The sequence below is a fragment of the Octopus sinensis genome, linkage group LG3 (assembly GCF_006345805.1).
Source record: "Octopus sinensis linkage group LG3, ASM634580v1, whole genome shotgun sequence".
Taxonomy (NCBI): Eukaryota; Metazoa; Mollusca; class Cephalopoda; order Octopoda; family Octopodidae; genus Octopus; species Octopus sinensis.
The window spans coordinates 162199163-162219015 of record NC_042999.1 but is presented as its reverse complement, the minus strand read 5'-3'; the positions used below and the strand labels follow the sequence as shown (position 1 = coordinate 162219015).

At 38.4% G+C, this 19853-nt stretch overlaps 1 protein-coding gene across 1 annotated transcript in view; it reads left to right on the top strand.

Moving 5' to 3' along the window:
- Nucleotides 1-19853, top strand: part of LOC118762651 (protein FAM227B-like) — a 110287-nt gene that overhangs the window by 52103 nt on the left and 38331 nt on the right. Inside the window, exons 6-7 of the mRNA XM_036501572.1 lie at nt 1541-1657; nt 19650-19748. Coding sequence (XP_036357465.1) covers nt 1541-1657; nt 19650-19748 — 216 coding nt within the window. The remainder of the gene's footprint in view (nt 1-1540; nt 1658-19649; nt 19749-19853) is intronic.

The following is a 19853-nucleotide window of genomic DNA, read 5'->3' as shown; positions in this document are numbered from 1 at the left end:
CGGGTATCTTATAGTCGTGATTCATATCGAGCCCTTCTGGGTATTAGCGCGCGTCTACGATGAGTCTACGATTTAAAAAAAAATTTACCATAATTTTTTTTCCATTTTAATGCATTTTTCGCTATTATATAAGGGAAGTAACTCTCTAAAAATGTCTATGATGAGTCAACGATTTAAAAAAAAATTTACCATAATTTTTTTTCCATTTTTAATGCATTTTTTTTTGCTATTTTTTAGCTATAACTCTCTAAAAATGCTTATACAGTTATTTCCCTTACAAACCCGAGCAACGCCAGGCGATACTGCTAGTTCAGATATAAAACATCGTAACAAATCAATGCTGGTTATAATTTCTACAGAAAATCTGTAAAGATAATCTCAGCATGTGATTTAATAGCATGACTAACACAGCATGACACAGTATTGACTTATAAAAAACGTTTAATATACCTTATAGTATATTATGGTTGCATAACAAAATATGGTGTCCCTATAAGTAATTAGTATGTACACAATTGTTCATATGTTTGTTTATAATATTTTGAATGACATTATTACAACAAAAACTGAAAGAAACTATATATATTATCCTCATCACATAAATACAAGCTATCCATGTGAAGAACACTTTTTCTTTTTAACCCTTTTGTTACTGTATTTATTTTGAGATGCTCTGTGTTTCTTTCAATTACTTTAAATATAACAAAGAATTTAGTAAAATAACTTAGTTATCATTCAGCTAGTGTTAGGAACATAAATTGTGACCAAGGTTTGGTGGAAGATTTTAATTCAAAACTTATGAAAATAAGACATTTGTACTCAGAGCCAGAGCCAGTTTCAGCCGGGTTGGTAATGAAGGGGTTAAGCCCTGATTCTCTCTTTCAAGTTCTATCTTACTTTCATTCTCTCACTCTCCACTGATATACATACAATGTTTTCATTAAGCTCTCACTCCTTTACACCTTGATGAAATCCATATTTTCAAACTGTTAAGTGTCTCAATATTCTGCTTGACCACATCTATTGTAAGTAAAATGCAGTATATGTCCTCCTGAATATTGTAAGGATTTTAAAGGTCTATTTTTAGCCATGGTTCTATAGTGTTAGGCAAATGAAGAGTTGATTTCTCTTTTGTTAAGACAGTGGTCTATCTAGGTAACATTTTAACATTCTTTGATGATCTGAGTAAATTGAGATACATAGAATTAAGACACACTAGACTGTCTGGAGTGAGTACGAACAAAAAACATTGACCTGCTTGCTCAACTCCATGTCTACAAAGTTGTTTCTCTTTAATCTAATCAAGTGTATGTGTAAATGGATGATTACAGCATTGATGCCAAGTGAGATAAGAATTAAAAGTTTGGCATTTATAACTTTTCTAAGAGTACAATTTAGACTCACCGCATGAAGTGCTTACCTCTACTTTATGGCACACCAAAATAAAAGGTTATTTGTTTCTATTTTTCTTGTCACACTCTCCTTATCAACTTGAGCTTTCTCAGACTCTTCAGCGTTATACACTTTATTTCTTTGGCAGGATTTGAATAAAGCATCAACACAGGAAACATTTGACTCTTTTGATTTTGTTGGACTCCCTGGATCTTTAGATACAATGACAATTTTGAAGAAAGTCTTTGATTCTTTGCACATGAAGGTAAATCAATATCACCATATATATATATATTCAGGCAAATACTACAATGCTATTAATAACCAGGAAACTTTTAACTACCACCACTACAACTTCAAAACCACCATCCAAAAATTAAAAAACACCTTTTGCATCACACTGCCTACAAGCTCTGCTAGGAGGCGCAATGGCCCAGTGGTTAGGGCAGCGAACTCGCGGTCGTAGGATCGCGGTTTCAATTCCCAGACCGGGCGTTGTGAGTGTTTATTGAGCGAAAACACCTAAAGCTCCACGAGGCTCTGGCAGGGGATGGTGGTGATCCCTGCTGTACTCTTTCACCACAACTTTCTCTCACTCTTACTTCCTGTTTCTGTTGTACCTGTATTTCAAAGGGCCGGCCTTGTCACTCTCTGTGTCACGCTGAATATCCCCGAGAACTACGTTAAGGGTACACGTGTCTGTGGAGTGCTCAGCCACTTATACGTTAATTTCATGAGCAGGCTGTTCCGTTGATCGGATCAACCGGAACCCTCGTCGTCGTAACCGATGGAGTGCTTCCAAAAAACAAGCTCTGCTAGTCTTTCTCTTTCCTTCCCTCACTCTTCTTTCTATGTATATGTGCATATCCCAGTTGTTCAAGGAGCTTCCATTTAATTATGTATGGGGTTCCTTCCTCTTTTAAGCACCATACATAGCTGGCCAGTGACATGATGTTGTACCTTCCTGGTATCCTAAAAGAGGATTTGTGGTTGTTCAAATACTGCTTAAATGGGAGCCTGGTTGAACCAGCATATTTTTGATTCTCAGTATTGGATGTGCTACCACTGCTAACGTTACTTATGTAGTGATGCTGCTGTGTAAGGTTCAGCGCACATGCGCAGAATTGGATTGCGTCCGGTTGGCCACCGGAAGTCTTCCTCATGCGCATGTGCAGGAACTGACCCTTAAAACGCTGTTCGCTCGCTCATCCTTTCTGGCTCAGGCAGCACCCGAGAACGGACGTATATTGGCAGTCTCTCTGAGGACTTCTCACCAACCAAGCAGCGAACCCGACGAATCGTTCGACTAACAAACAAGAAAGCGAGTAATCAGTACTGCAGATTTGGCTGTCGGTTTCCCTCCAGAGAACACGTGCACCAGTTCTACATTGCGACGATTAATAAACAAGGTGCAGGAGTGGCTGTGTGGTAAGTAGCTTGTCTACCAACCACATGGTTCCGGGTTCAGTCCCACTGCATGGCACCTTGGGCAAGTGTCTTCTACTATAGCCTTGGGCCGACCAAAGCCTTGTGAGTGGATTCGGTAGACGGAAACTGAAAGAAGCCCATCGTATATATGTATATATATATATATATATATATATGCGTGTGTGTGTTTGTGTGTCTGTGTTTGTCCCCTAGCATTGCTTGACAACTGATGCTGGTGTGTTTATGTCCCCATCACTTAGCGGTTCGGCAAAAGAGACCGATAGAATAAGTACTGGGCTTACAAAAGAATAAGTCCTGGGGTCGAGTTGCTCGATTAAAGGCGGTGCTCCAGCATGGCCGCAGTCAAATGACTGAAACAAGTAAAAGAGTAAAAGAACCATTTTGCTGTGTTCGTAGATTGCCTGACTTGTCTGTTATTCTACCTAAATTGAATGTGACAGGATCAGATCGGACATTCCTCCAGTGATACCGAAGCTGATCCTGTTACACTTATGTTTACCCCGAGTCTATCATTGTTGTTGTTGCTGTTACTGCTGTCATTGTAATTGTTGGTATTGTTGTCTCTGTTGCTTAGTGTGCTGCTGCTGCTGTCACCACAATCACTGCTGCTATCGTTGTCATTGCTGCTGTTGTTGTTGTTGTTGTTGTGAGTCAGGACTCACGCCATGGCAGGATTCTTATGGAAAGCCCAAACTCGTTCAGTGATAGAGTACAAATGGCTTACCGAAGACTACCAGGAAGCGTGTGGCCACAGATTCACTTACCGACCACAATAGAATGGCAGTTGCACATGTGCAAAAACAACATTGTTATCCTCATTCCATAAACGGCGGCTTACAGGGTGAATAACTGTAGCCTGCCTGGGGCACAGAGGTTTCAAAATCCAGAATCAAGTCTGAAAATTTGTCACACCATAGTGAGTAATACTATGGTACCTCTGATTTGTGAACACATATGGACGAATCCACACAGTCTGCCCTTGGGAACTCACTTGGAGCAAACCAAACACTGGTTCTACGTGTTAGGTAACACACACCTATCTCGCTTCCCGACCAACAGTCTTTATTGCCCGGTGGACAGAGCACTCTTGCATTCTCAATCAAGTATGCTATGCCCGTGGGCTATGCTACTGTTGTTGGCAGATGTGCCATTCCTATGCTGGCTGTTACTCTGGCTGCCAGTGTCAGCTACCACCTCAGCCTCATACACAACCTCCTCAGCTTTGCATCAAATTTCCCCCACTGGGCAGTCATTGTATATCTTACATGAGCATCCTGCCTCTATCCATGGCTTAGGGGTGCTCACTAAAATTCTCTTAAGTGGAGCCTATTAAACAAACATCCATATCTGTGTCACTGTGTGAAGTGTTTGTCCACTAATTTAAGGAAAATTCTTCTCATGCAATTGGATATTCGTAAGAATGATTCAATCAAGCCTTGACCCAGTTGGTTTCAGATGATTTGCACAGATTATCATCTACCGTTGCCTCACATAGCTCCATCTGAATACATTCCGGTTGAATGAGTTTATCGTTCATGGACATTGTGTGAAGAGGGTCCACAAAAAATGGGATATTTAAAGCCAAAAGATCTTCAAAACGAATATTGAAGTTTTTGTGAAGGAAAGATAGATGCCCGATTATATATTTGTTCAAGTCGTTATCTACTACAACAGTTATTAAGTCATGAACTGTTATGATCTTCAATTTGAAGTTTCCAAAGAACAAGTTTATTCATAAACACCCTTATCAAGAGTCTGGCTTGTACAACGTTGATGTTTTGCTTTTGTAAGGAAATATTGAGATCATTAAGTTTTTGAAAGATTTCATGTAAATAAAAAATTACAGTATTTACATTCGATGGATATTTGTCCTAATTTGGGACAAATAATAATAAAATCAAAAAATACCTTAGGAATGAGAACCCAGGTTCGAAATTTCCCCAAGAAACCTGAAGAAGGCTGGAGGGTATATCAGACAAAACGTTGTGTTAACAACAAACAAGATGAGGACAAATATCTGTCGAATGTAAATAATATAAATAATGTACATAATTCATCATCTCTTAAATATAGAACTGAAAATATTACAGGTTTTTTTCTGAGAAAGTGATGCCCTCATAGTTGGATCAGTCTGTTGAAGAAACTCTATGACTTTATTGAAAAGTGTCACAAAACGTCTGAGACAACTTCCCATTGATAGCCAGTGTATATCTGTCGAATACAACAGACGGTCGAACATTTCATCTTTACAAACTTCTTGAAAATGCCTGTCTTGATGAGCAGATCTTTTGATTTTTTTTACTGTGGTAGCAATTAAGTCTAGGGCTTTAGAAAATATATTTGTTTCCGGTTCTTTTTGCTGTCAGGTTTTCTCAATGGAGAACACAATGAATTGTGAAAACTGGATTAAATTCTATCCATCTGGCAACAAAGCCCTGGGCTTTGCCAATCATAGACGGTGCTCCATCAGTGCATATTGATATGAGGTTTAGGGGATCAGTGCCATTTTTAGTAAGATAATCCATGACTGCTTTGTAGATCGTCTCTCCCATGTTTTTCACTATGGTTTTCATAAAGAGTAGGTTTTCACAAATTGTGGTACCTTCCACATTGCGAGAAAAGGCAAGGACAAGACATTTGCTGTCAAAAGTGCTGTCATCCACCGTCAACAAGAATCTGCAGTGTCGCAAGTCTTCTACAACTATGGAATCATCATCTTCGGCCATTTCAACAAATGCAGGAAGATATAGTGTTGTTTGAAAGTGGAATACTTGCTAAAACTGAGACAGCGTTTGGCACATTAGCAACTTTTTATGCTTCAAGTATGGAGGGCCTAATCAGATCTTCACCAATGGTATGTGGGCGACCCTGTTTTGCTATCATGAGAGATATATTATAGGACACCTGCAGACCAGAACAGTTGTTAGTATGGACAAGGAAATTTTTGAGCGATGAAGATGAGACATTTTTTTTGCGATTGTATTCTTCGAAGTACTCCTTTGGCTTGCCAAATAAACCAGCTTGGATTTTTTGTAGATGATACAACAATTTCAAGGGTTTCATTGAGTCGTTAGTTAATATTTTCGAGTAGATAATACACTGTGGTAAAAAAGGATCTTCTACACAGGATTCAAAACCATATTTGATATAATCTTCATGATATCGTCTACAGAATCTTTTTTCTGAGTCGGTGGATGGAGAATTAAGGGAACGTTTTTTCATATCACTGACAGCAAAATTTCTACAGATTACAATTAGACTAACACTTGCATAAAAATGTACATACCTGGAGAGATAATATGATATGTTGGGTAAGTTGTAAGAGCTGTGGTTTTGTTAGTAATCCTCAATTCAAAAGTCAGGTAGAAAACGCAATCACATTGACTGGCCGAGAACACACAATTTTTTGTGTTTTAATGTGTGCAAACATGGATCTGGTTGCATCCATTTATGATTGGATAGCTAACCATCCTATAGGCAATGAGTGAACTCATATGCACTCACACATATGTGATGAGGCATATTTTGTTTGTGTGACATGTGCGTGTATGAGAAAATTTTAATTCTTCAGGTGGACCACAGAAAATTTTCCATCTGAATTTTCCTGTGGCCCACCTGGATTTTCCTGTGGACCACCTAGTGGCCCACATGGACCAAGTTGGGAACCCCTGCTGTAAAACAAAACCTAGAAAACTGTTCAACAGAAAAAATCATGTAAGCAGTTTATTGGTTTCAACAAATATGAATGAGCATCAAAGGAAATTTGTGTATGTAAAAATTGATAATACGTATGTAAAATTACAGTTAGATACAGATAGTGACATTACTTTATTTCTTTAATTAATGAAAACACATGCAAAAAAATTGGGAAACCTACACTGCAGAAAACATCTAAAATTGCCTGTGGTGTCTGGGGGATTAACTTAATTTTTAAAGACAAAATTATTTGTAATGTTTTATTTCATGGTAAGACTGTAAAGGCAAAAGCTTATGTATAAAAAAAATACAAGCAACCTTTTTTGGAACTGACTGGATGGAACTGTTCGACTTATGGGATTTACCCATAAATAATTTTTGTAAGATTGAAATGGGGTTGTGTGCCAATTCAAATAGAAAGTCAGAAAATTTTTAAAAAAGAAGTGAAAAGGTTGTTCCCTGATGTTTTCTCAAACAAGTTGGGTTGGTGCAATAAATTCAAAGCCAAATTTCAGGTGAAATAAAATGTATTACCAGTTTTCAAACCCAAATGTAATGTAGCGTTTGCAGCACTGGAACAGGTAAATAATGAATGAGACAAACTGGAAAAAATGTGAGTGATTGCAAAGATTGATTACTTGGCTTGGGCAAGTCCAACCATGTACATTAAAAAAAAGGACAATAAAATACGTGTTTGTGCAAATTTCTTAACAGGATTAAATGATTGTTTAAAACAATATAACTACCCATTACTTAACCCAGAGGAAATCTTCTTGAAACTAAATGGTTATAAATTGTTCTCAAAATTAGATCTGTCTGATGCCTACTTAGAGATACAAGTGGAAGATGATTGTTCTAAGCTACTAACAATCAATACAGATAAAGGTCTGTACAAGTTTAACTGGCATAAAGGTTGCTCAACAAGTGATGGATATGATGTTTGCAGAGTGTGACTATGCGATGACCTACCTGGATGATATATTAATTAAAAGTGAATCCTGTAAAATATGTGTTAAAAAAAATAAGAGATTTCAGCTTCATGTTGAGTAAGGGGAAGTATGAATTTTTCTTGCCTAAAATTAAATACTTAGGGCAAATCATTAATAAAAATGGATATCAACCAAATCTGTCGAGGGCAGATGCGATTAAAAATATGCTCCTCTGACAAATATATCTACCTTACATGTTTTTTTAGGACTTGCAAACTATTATTAAATTTATATACCAAACATGCATAAGGTAAGAGCTCCACTAAATAATCTACTAAAAAATGATGTAAAGTGGAATTGGTCTGAAAATTGTCAGAAGGCATTCAATGAAATTCCAAAGATATTAACATCAGATTTATCTTAGCCAATTTCAATCTTGCAGTGGAGGATCTTCAGATACCTCTGAGTAGGGTACCAGAACTGTAATGCCACATAAATATGAAGATAATAACATAAAGGCCACAATTAATGCCTCATGTTCATTACTACCTGCAGAAAAACATTACAGCCAAATTGAAAATGAAGCTCTAGTGATTACTTTTGCCATAAAATATTTCAACTACAGACTGATCATCATCCATTGAAAGGAATCCCTACCCTTACTGCTAATAGGTTGCAATGTCGGGGTACTATATTACTAATCTATGATTTTAAGATAGAGCTTATACCATCTAAGAAATTAGGACATGATTGTTTATCAAGACTGATTTCGAAAAATACCGAACTGTTTGAGGATACCATGATTGCTGCATTGCGAGCAGAAAATGAAATTAGAAATGTTTTGTGTAATATCGTACATGAACTACCAGTTACATTACAAGACATAAAATTAAAAGTGAAAAATGATCAATTCATTAAAGAAATGAAAGAAATGCCGAGGACTAAGAGATAAAAATACGCGTTTTGCTGAACACAACACAAATTCAAACCTATTCTCAATGTATGACAATGTGTTGATGTATGCACAAAGAGTCATAGTACCAGTCACACTACAGAAGTGATTACTAAAGGAATTCCACATTGGTCACTCAGGGATTTGAGAATAAAATTGTTAACGAGTAGTTGTGTGTATTGACCAAGAATGGACCATGACAGTGAAGAACTAGTAAAAACATGCAGAGGTTATGCCCTAGCTGAAAAAACACCTACCACTAAGTGGCAACCATGGCCAAAAACAGATATTCCATTGTCCAGACTGCACGTAGATTATGCAGGTCTACTTAATGGTTTATATTACCTTGTTGTGGTAGACAGTTTTTCAAAGTGGCCCAAAGAGCGTAAGTGAAAAGCCAACATCTGCGGTTACAATAAACTTTTTACACGAATTGTTTGCCAGATATGGTATTCTTGATACCATTGTGTCTGATAATGGAACTCAGTTTACTTCAGATGAGTTAAAAAAATTTTCTGAAATGTTCATTATCAAACATGTGACCACTCTGCTGTGTCATCCTAGGTCAAATGGACAAGCAGAGTGTTTTGTTGATACTTATGGTGAAGCTTTCTGCGTTGGGTGTAAGAGATGAACTCTATAACTGGTTGAAGTCCTTTATTTTTGGCCGAAAAGAGGTTGTCACAATTCTAGGACAGCACTCTTCGCCCTATGAGATGACATCTGGTGTACCACAGGGATCTGTTCTTGGCCCCCTTTTATTTGTTGCATATGTTAATGACATAGATGCCAACTTAAAGAATGCCACAGTGCTGAAATATGCAGATGACATATTTAAGTTTATTTAAGTCTACATCTGACTACATAGTAATCTAAAACAAGTTTGATCCTTACTATTAAGCCATAATTGCTTGCTGGGGACAGCTGTGCCTGCCTATATTTAAGTATGTATAAATGATTTTTCTTTGAGACTTAAGGTCTTTTTTTGGCAAAATCAAGACTTTATTGTTTGAGTCAAGGCAATTCCTGAGATTTGTGAATATGTGAATAAATCGGTGGTGGCATATAGGTATGTGCATGTATGGATAAACTTGCACTCATGTAATAGATGTACATGTACACAAGTACAGTTTGTGAATGTGTGTGTATGTTCTGTGTACATGGGATTGTAGGCATATGTTCATTCCAGGAAACTGAAATGGAGAATTTATAGAATATTTTATATATTTTCACTGTAGCATTAATCAATTGTATGTGGAAGATCCAAATCAATTTCCTTTGTTATTTCTTGGAGAATCCAGCATTTCTAGGCTTTTATGCAAATCTCTTGTTATATATTCCAGTGTGTGTATGAGAATAGGTACAAATGAAACTCTATAGCATTGATATAAGAGCTGTGATGTTCTCATGAGTTCCCTTTAGATCTCCTTTTCTCCAATTTAGATTCTCTCTCCTATAATATTACTATAAGGATAAATTGTAACATTGGCACAACACTACAAATCTGGAGTAATGGCAGTTAATTTATCCCAGTACTTGGTTGAGGGTTACTTCATCTGCGGAGCAAGAAAGGCAAAGATCAACTTTAACAGTATCTTGAACTTAGAACATAGGACACAGTTAGATAACTACAAGGTATTTTGTTTACTGCTCTATCACTTCTGTCACTTCACTAATCTATGACTAGTCTTTTATATTCTGTCACAACCCTGTTTCCAGTGTTTGTGGTAACATTTAAAATATTGGTCCATCATTTCTGACCATAATTAAACAGCACACTTCATCAGTAATGACTAGCTGCACTCTTATATCAGAAGTTGTTAACCTTTTATACCCTCCACTCCTTACGGCTACAATAAGCACCCAAGAACCTTGTTATTGATATCTAAGTTGTTTGACCTGCAAGAAATAGCAGCCAAATTTTCTCAGTCAGTGTGTCAGGGAAAATTATAATGTTTTTGGAGAGAAGTGCATTCACTTGGATGATGGTTCACTTGCAGTTAGTGGCTCTGCAAAGAAAGAAACTTGTGTCACTATGAAAGGCTGCTAAAGGTAGAGATCACATGGGAGAAGGAGAGTTTGCCTGGATCCAACAGAGGGACCAGAAATCTGAATAGATAGTTGTTTAGCAGATAAAGACTCTGGCTCATCAGGAATCACTGCTGATATGCTTAAAATATCAGGCTGTCTGGGTTATGGTCTAGTCACCCATATAGTTAATCAGGTTGTACACGAGGGAGTCATACCCAATGACTGATGTAGCATAACTAATTAGGAAGAGATTTAGTCTAGATGAGATGTAGATTGGGTTTGTACCAGAGAGAAGCACCACAGAGGCTATATTCATGGTGAGGCAGCTGCAGGAGAAGTACTCGGCCAAAACTAAACTTCTGTACTTGGCTTTTGTTAACATGGAGAAAGCCTTTGACAAGGTTCCTCACTCCCTTATCTGGTGGTCAATTTGGAAGCTAGGGATGGATGAGTAGCTGATGAGAGCTGTACAAGTTATATATAGGGATGTTGTCAGTAAGGTGAGGGTTGGCAACAAGTATAGCAACAAATCCAGTGTACAGGTAGAAGTTCACCAAGGATTGGTTCTCAGTCCCCTCTTGTTTGTTATAGTCCTCCAGGCTATAACAGAGGATATTAAGATAGGCTGCCTTTGGGAGCTCCTCTATGCTGATGACCTTGTTCTTATAGTTGAATCACTGCCAGAACTAGAGAAGAAATTTCAGGATTAGAATCAAAGGGTCTTAGGGTTAATTTAGCAAAGACCCAAGTTTTAGTAAGTAGAAAAACAGACAAATCACAAATCCCTTCAGGGAGGTGGCCCTGCTTGATATGTAGAAAAGGCATAGGTAGAAACTCCATAAGGTGTTCTCGGTGTAAGCTTTAGACACATAAGAGGTGCAGCAGTATCACAGGAAGAAGTATTACAGGCGGCGAGCTAGCAGAATCGTTAGCATGTCGGGCGAAATGCTTAGCGGTATTTCGGCTGCCGTTACGTTGTGAGTTCAAATTCCGCCGAGGTCGACTTTGCCTTTCATCCTTTCGGGGTCGATAAATTAAGTACCAGTTAAGCACTGGGGTCGATATAATCGACTTAATACCTCTGTCTGTCCATGTTTGTCCCCTCTATGTTTAGCCCCTTGTGGGTAATAAAGAAATAAGTATTACAGGAAGATTAACAGAGAAAGTAATCTTTGTGTATGGCAGATGTATAGGTACAATAAACACTAGAAATATACAGAAAATAAGACTCCATCAAATGCCAGGGAGGATACTTAGAAGCAGTAGATAGCTTCTGTTATCTAAGGGACCAAGTCAGCAGTGGAGATGGATGTTCTGAGAGCATACCTGCTAGAATAAGAATAGGCTGGATAACGTTCAGAGAGCTTTTAACTTTGTTGGTAACAAAGGGTCCCTCTCTCAGAGTGAAAGGCAGATTGCATGATACTTTGTGTGAACAGCCATGCTACACAGTAGAGAAACATGTGCTATGACTACAGAGGACATGCAAAGGCTTCAAAGAAATGAAGCTAGTATGCTTCGCTGGATGTGCAATATAAGTGTGTGGAGGCGCAATGGCCCAGTGGTTAGGGCAGCGGACTCGCGGTCATAGGATCGCGGTTTCGATTCCCAGACCAGGCATTGTGAGTGTTTATTGAGCGAAAACACCTAAAAGCTCCACGAGTCTCCAGCAGGGGATGGTGGTGATCCCTGCTGTACTCTTTCACCACAACTTTCTCTCACTCTTACTTCCTGTTTCTGTTGTACCTGTATTTCAAAGGGCCGGCCTTGTCACTCTCTGTGTCACGCTGAATATCCCCGAGAACTACGTTAAGGGTACACGTGTCTGTGGAGTGCTCAGCCACTTACACGTTAATTTCACGAGCAGGCTGTTCCGTTGATCGGATCAACTGGAACCCTCATCGTCGTAACCGATGGAGTGCTTCCAATATAAGTGTGCATGTAGAACAGAGTCTAAACATCTTGAGAGAAAAATTATGAAAAAGAAGCATCAGATGTGGTGTGCAAAAGAGAAGACTGGTATGGTCATGTGATGCATATGGATGAGGTTAGCTGCATAAAGAAGTGAAGGGAGCCTGTGGAAGAGGTAGACCCAGGAAGACAAAGAATGTGGTGGTGAAGCATGATCTTCAGAAGTTAAGTCACACAGAGGTGATGACAAGTGATCATGACCTTTGGTGATTTTGTGTGCTTGAGAAGACATATCAAGCCAAGTAAAATCATAACTGTCATCATCATCATCATAATTGTTCGACCGTGGTCGAGACAACGGAATTTACCATGCTACGCCAGACTTCACGGTCCATCATGGCATTACAGAGGTCCTGTTGCTGGATGCCTGTATCCCTGGAGATGACATTAGGGTAGGAGAGTGTGCACCCTCTGGCATTGCGAGTAGATGGCTTCCAGAGGAGGAGAGTAGAAATTACCTCTTTTTCAGCTCTAGCACTGGTGACACATAATAGGTGCCAGTGCTGGTAGCATGTAAAAGCACTTGTGCTGGTGACACATAAGAGGCACCTGCGTCGGTGACACTTAAAAGGCACTCACTACACTCTTGGAGTGGTTGGTGTTAGGAAGAGCATCCAGCTGTAGAAACCAAGCCAAACAAAACTTGATCCTGGTACAGCTCTCTGGTTTACTAGTTCTAGTGAAACTGTCTAACCCATGCCAGCATTGAAAATGGATGCTAAATGATGATGATGATGATGATGATGATGATGAAATGATAAGATAACTTATTATCTTAAAAATAGTAAGACATATTGGCCTATACAATACAAGATGTATAAAAGATGGGATAGTCATGGTTGACATGGTATCATAGGTCTACTGAACCAGGGCTGATCTGAGGCTAAATGATAACAACAACAATAATAACTAGTAATCTTGGGTTTAATATTATTTTATTATACAGTGCCTGGAATCAAAATCTAACTTTTGAAGTAAAATTGGAGAACCTTTCATTGTTTTTAATGTGTCTTTCGTCTAAAGTGTCCAGCTCTTTGGTAATTTTAGTCTTCTAATATTCAACATTGAGAATTGAGATTAAATTTGTTCAAATTTTAAAATTTCAAGATCACTCCATTATTTTTCATGAGCGCTCTCACTCCCTTCAAAAATTATCTTCAGTCTATTATAGACGCAGGAGTGGCTGTGTGGTAAGTAGCTTGCTAACCAACCACATGGTTGCAGGTTCAGTCCCATTGCGTGGCATCTTGGGCAAGTGTCTTCTGCTATAGCCCCAGGCCGACCAATGCCTTGTGAGTGGATTTGGTAGATGGAAACTGAAAGAAGCCTGTCGTATATATATGTATATATATATATATATGTTTGTGTGTGTGATTGTGTGTGTGTGTTTGTCCCCCTAGCATTGCTTGACAACCGATGCTGGTGTGTTTACGTCCCCGTCACTTAGCAGTTCGGCAAAAGAGACCGATAGAATAAGTACTGGGCTTACAAAGAATAAGTCCCAGGGTTGATTTGCTCGACTAAAGGCGGTGCTTCAGCATGGCTGCAGTCAAATGACTGAAACAAGTAAAAGAGTAAAAGAGTGTCACCATTCCCTTTACCAAGTTGAGAGCCATCATGTTGCTGTGTGACTTATTCTTCACTTTTTTATTTTTTATCTTTTACTTATTTCAGTCATTAGACTGCAGGAATTTCAGTCAAGCTAATCAATCCTGGTACTTATTTTATTGGATCTCTTTTACTGGACTGCTAAGTTACAAGGATGTAAACACACCAACATTGGTTAAGTGATGGTGATGGTGGATAAACATAGACTCAAAGACACACACGCACACACAATAAGCTTCTTTCAGTTTTTGTCCACCAAATCCATTCACAAGGCTTTGGTTGGCTTGAGGCTATAGCAGAAGACACTTGCCTAGGGTGCCACACAGTAGGAGTGAACCTGGAACCATGTGTTTGGGAAGCAAAATTCTTACCACATAGTCACACTGTTTTTTATATCAACATTTCATTGTCATAAATACAGCAAATTAGCAGAAATAGAAGAGCATTCAACTTAATCTTCCACATTTCTAAGCTACAATCTAGCAAGTTCCTATGCTCTCCCCCATCTGTTAATTTATATATGCTTTGCATTTTGCCTCTGGTATCAATAAAATAGAAAGCACTAGTAAAATACATAGGCTGATTGAATCAACTGTCCTCATCTCACCAAAACCGGAATGTTTATGTATATTTTACTGTTGTATAACATTCATATCTGTTGGCTCTTTTCTTCTCCACAGAGAATGCCTTCTTGCATTATGTATTTCAGTTTAGGAAAGTGTTTCAAAGATCCTTCTGTCACAAGCCATCAACCAGATCATATACTCTTTTTCTCTTTTACCATTTTACTTGTTTCAGTCATTTGACTGCGGCCATGCTGGAGCACCGCCTTTAGTTGAGCAAATTGACCCTGGGACTTATTCTTTGTAAGCCCAGTACTTATTCAATCGGTCTCTTTTGCCGAACTGCTAAGTGATGGGGACGTAAACACACCAGCATCGGTTGTCAAGCAATGCTAGGGGGACAAACACACACACACAAACACACATGTACATATATATATATATATATATATATACATATATACGACAGGCTTCTTTCAGTTTCCGTCTACCAAATCCACTCACAAGGCTTTGGTCGGCCCGAGGCTATAGCAGAAGACACTTGCCCAAGATGCCACGCAGTGGGACTGAACCCGGAACCATGTGGTTGGTTAGCAAGCTACTTACCACACAGCCACTCCTGCTATTGATTAGTTTATTAATTTTCTATCCTTAGCCTCTTGTTGGATTTATTTATTATTTATTTTTCATTATTATGCATTTGTATGTGGCGCAGTGCAGAAATGGATTCTTGTTGTAAAATAAGAAATGAGCAATGGAAATTAAGCTGTTATAGTACATCTATCTAAATGTGCCTGCATGTATGTGTTTAGTATGTATGCATGAGAGAAATATCGATCAATTACTGTTTATATACATTTATCAGCTTTGCACATGCTATGTCTGCATTCCATATCTTAAATAATACTATTGAAAATTATATTACTATTGAATAACACTGAAAGCGAGTTCATTCCACTGATTCCTGTAGAATTTTCAATATGTGTTGGATTTTATTCTGACACTCAATGATTTCTTTTTGACAGACATCTCCCATCTATTGCTGTTTATTTTAGATGTTCTTAATAGTACAGGTGCAGGAGTGGCTGTGTAGTAAGTAGCTTGCTTACCAACCACATGGTTCCGGGTTCAGTCCCACTGCGTGGCATCTTGGGCAAGTGTCTTCTGCTATAGCCCCAGGCCGACCAATGCCTTGTGAGTGGATTTGTTAGACGGAAACTGAAAGAAGCCTGTCGTATATATGTATATATATATATATATGTGTGTGTGTATGTGTTTGTGTGTCTGTGTTTGTCCCCCTTGCATTGCTTGACAACTGATGCTGGTGTGTTTACGTCCCCGTTACTTAGCGGTTCGGCAAAAGAGACCGATAGAATAAGTACTGGGCTTACAAAGAATAAGTCCCGGGGTCGATTTGCTCGACTAAAGGCGGTGCTCCAGCATGGCCGCAGTCAAATGACTGAAACAAGTAAAAGAGAGAGAGAGAGTAAAGAGTATGAAAAATGATGATGACGATGATGACAGTGGAGAAGTATTAGCAGCAGGAGCTGGTTGGGTGAAATGGAGTAGATAAAGTGTTAGATTTTCAAATTATTTGGTCATAAGTTCAAATCCATTACAAGCATTTCTTCTGTGGTTCTGAGAAATGCATTTTTGCTTTAATTTACCTTACTTCATCCAGATCTGGTTTAATAATTATCAGGCTTTCCCGTAGTACATTAACTTCTTGTTTGGAGGATGGCTTTCAAACTACATCCCCTAACTGAATCACATAATGAATGAATGGTCACATGTATCAGAAGTCTCTCTCTTTCTCTCTCTCTCTCACACACACACTCACACAGTTATTTGGAGGAGATAAGAACAGTTGATTGAAGCAACCCCTATATAATGGCGAGCTGGCAGAGTCGTTAGCATGCCACGCGAAATGCATAGCCGTATTTCGTCCGTCTTTATGTTCTAAGTTCAAATTCCGCCAAGGTTGACTTTGCGATTAAATAAGTACCTATTTCTTTACTACCCACAAGGGGTTAAACACAGAGCGGACAAACAAGGACAGACATAGGTATTAAGTCGATTACATCGACCCCAGTGCGTAACTGGTACTTAATTTATCGACCCCGAAAGGATGAATGGCAAAGTCGACCTCGGCGGAATTTAAACTCACAACGTAACGCAGACGAAATACCGCTAAGCATTTCGCCCGGCGTGCTAACGTTTCTGCCAGCTCGCCACCTTTAAGTACCAGTTACGCCCTGGGGTCGATATAATCGACTTAATCCGTTTGTCTGTCCCTGTTTGCCCTCTCTGTGTTTAGCCCCTTGTGGGTAGTAAAGAAATAGGTAAATGTCCAGAAAAAGGTTGGGCAGGGGTGAGATATATTATTGTGGTGCACCTGAGCACTGTATACAATAATTTCATTATTATATATTACTGATGCTCATTTTATTAACTCCAGAGGGATGAAAGGTAAATCTGGAACGTAGAGAAGTGAAGCTGATTCACTTTAACTTGCAATTATTTGTATTCATTTTAATATTTTGTTGTTATTTAGCTGCAGGTAAACTATGATCAACTAAAACTATGCTCAGAGATGTTCTGGGCATCCTGTCTAGTTTTAAACAGCTTAGTATCTCTTTTACTCTTTTACTTGTTTCAGTCATTTGACTGCGGCCATGCTGGAGCACTGCCTTTAGTCGAGCAAATCGACCCCGGGACTTATTCTTTGTAAGCCCAGTACTTATTCTATCGGTCTCTTTTGCCGAACCGCTAAGTGACGGGGATGTAAACACACCAGCATCGATTGTCAAGCAATGCTAGGGGGACAAACACACACACATACACACATATATATATACATATATACGACAGGCTTCTTTTGGTTTCCGTCTACCAAATCCACTCACAAGGAATTGGTTGGCCCGAGGCTATAGCAGAAGACACTTGCCCAAGATGCCACGCAGTGGGACTGAACCCGGAACCATGTGGTTGGTAAGCAAGCTACTTACCACACAGCCATCCTGTGCCTATGAGCCACTCCTGCGCCTATTATCTAAGATTACATCATCTGATATATCCCTTTCTTATTTTTTGAGAAGATAGGGTGTGATTTGAGGATAATTGGCTACTATCTCTAGCAGGTTGAGTCATCATGAAAAGGCTCTCATCCTGGTTTGTCTACTAAGCAGTTAACAAACATATTTGTTGTGACAACTGTAACTTATAACTCTGTATTAGACTGGAACGTAACCGAATTTTTTGGACAATAATACAAGAAAACTTTTTTAAAAAGTTATTGCAGGAGTGACTGTGTGGTAAGTAGCTTGCTAACCAACCACATGGTTCCGGGTTCAGTCCCACTGCGTGGCATCTTGGGCAAGTGTCTTCTGCTATAGCCTCGGGCCGACCAAAGCCTTGTGAGTGGATTTGGTAGATAGAAACTGAAAGAAGCCCGTCATATATATGTATATATATATATATATATATATATATATATATATGTGTGTGTTTGTGTGTGTGTGTTTGTCCCCCTAGCATTGCTTGACAACCGATGCTGGTGTGTTTATGTCCCGGTTACTTAGCGGTTCGGCAAAAGAGACCGATAGAATAAGTACTGGGCTTACAAATGAATAAGTCCTGGCGTCGAGTTGCTCGATTAAAGGCGGTGCTCCAGCATAGCCGCAGTCAAATGACCGAAACAAGTAAAAGAGTAAAAGAGTAAGAGTATAACCACACAATAAGTCTGATATCTAGTGACAGTATTGACAGTACATCCTAAGAAATGGGATGTGGGTGACAACTTAAGTATTAGATTCAGTACCTTTCGGTTCAGAAGGTCTGTTGCGAAAAGACCTGATAAAAAGAAAAGGTAGCAAATTGAATTATAACTGTAGTGAGAGAATGCTCACAAGAAATTGGTTTAGACAGACATATTGGTGACATTTAGATCAGCCATGGTGAACAGCCATTCTTTTATATGGCCATAGTTTTTATGTATTATAATACCTCATGTACAGATAATAGACTATCTCCAATCTGGATGCACATATTTGTCCTGAATGGGAAGCAACATCTTTATATATAAAAAAGAGGTTGTGTGTCTGTCTCCTACGATTTAGATTCCTAACTACTCCCACATTTTGCGGTGCAGTTTAACCAAAACCGGGTATCTTATAGTCGTGATTCATATCGAGCCCTTCTGAGTCTACGATTTAAAAAAAAATTTACCATCATTTTTCCCCATTTTAATGCATTTTTTCGCTATTATATAAGGGAAGTAACTCTCTAAAAATGTCTACGATGAGTCAACGATTTAAAAAAAAATTTACCATAATTTTTTTTCCATTTTTAATGCATTTTTTTGCTATTTTTTGGCTATAACTCTCTAAAAATGCTTATATAGTTATTTCCCTTACAAACCCGAGCAACGCCGAGCAATACTGCTAGTTTATGATAAAAAAAAAGCTGGCCTTCACATGGATATACTGAAAAGAATATTCACTATTTCTATAATATGGATGACAAATCTCACCTGTGTGAAGAATTTTTTGAAACAACGCACCACATTATACCATTATAGGTTATACCATTATACATTATAGGTTGTTCCATGCTAGCTCCAACAAAATATACTTGGAAACATAATATAAAGCAAAACGGTGCTGCCCACATCTTGCCATCTAATTTCAACTGTTTCAAGAAAAAAATTCTCTGGTTCTGATATAAACCTTCTCCTGTCTAAGAAAAATGGCAATATGAAAATAGTATAGAGCTTTAGCATGCAGGCAGACCACATAAGATAACCCATAACGAGCTTCACATAAATTTGCTATGACAGAAAGGACTGATACAGCAATACTAAATAATCATAATGTTGTACAGAAGTGAACTGAAAAACTAAGGAATTACACCATTAAGGAATGTGTCTAGCATCACATTTGTCTCTGATATTTTGTCTAAGTCCAAATGAAGAAAAGAAAGTTTTGAAATATATCTTAAATTTCTGTTTTTTCTTTCCTTTCCTTACAATATATTTTATTTTACTATTTCAATTTTCAGAACAAGACACGTGCTGTATTTGAAGCCGTTTTTTTGTCAGAGAACACCAAAGTCCTTGTTGAGAGTATCTTTTGGTGGATATATTTAGACTTATTAGAGGTAACAGGGCTGAAATTTTACTCCTTATCACTGATTTGTTTATCGTTGAACTGAATTTTTATACTTAATGTTTTTTATTTCTTATAAACTGAGGTATATATATAT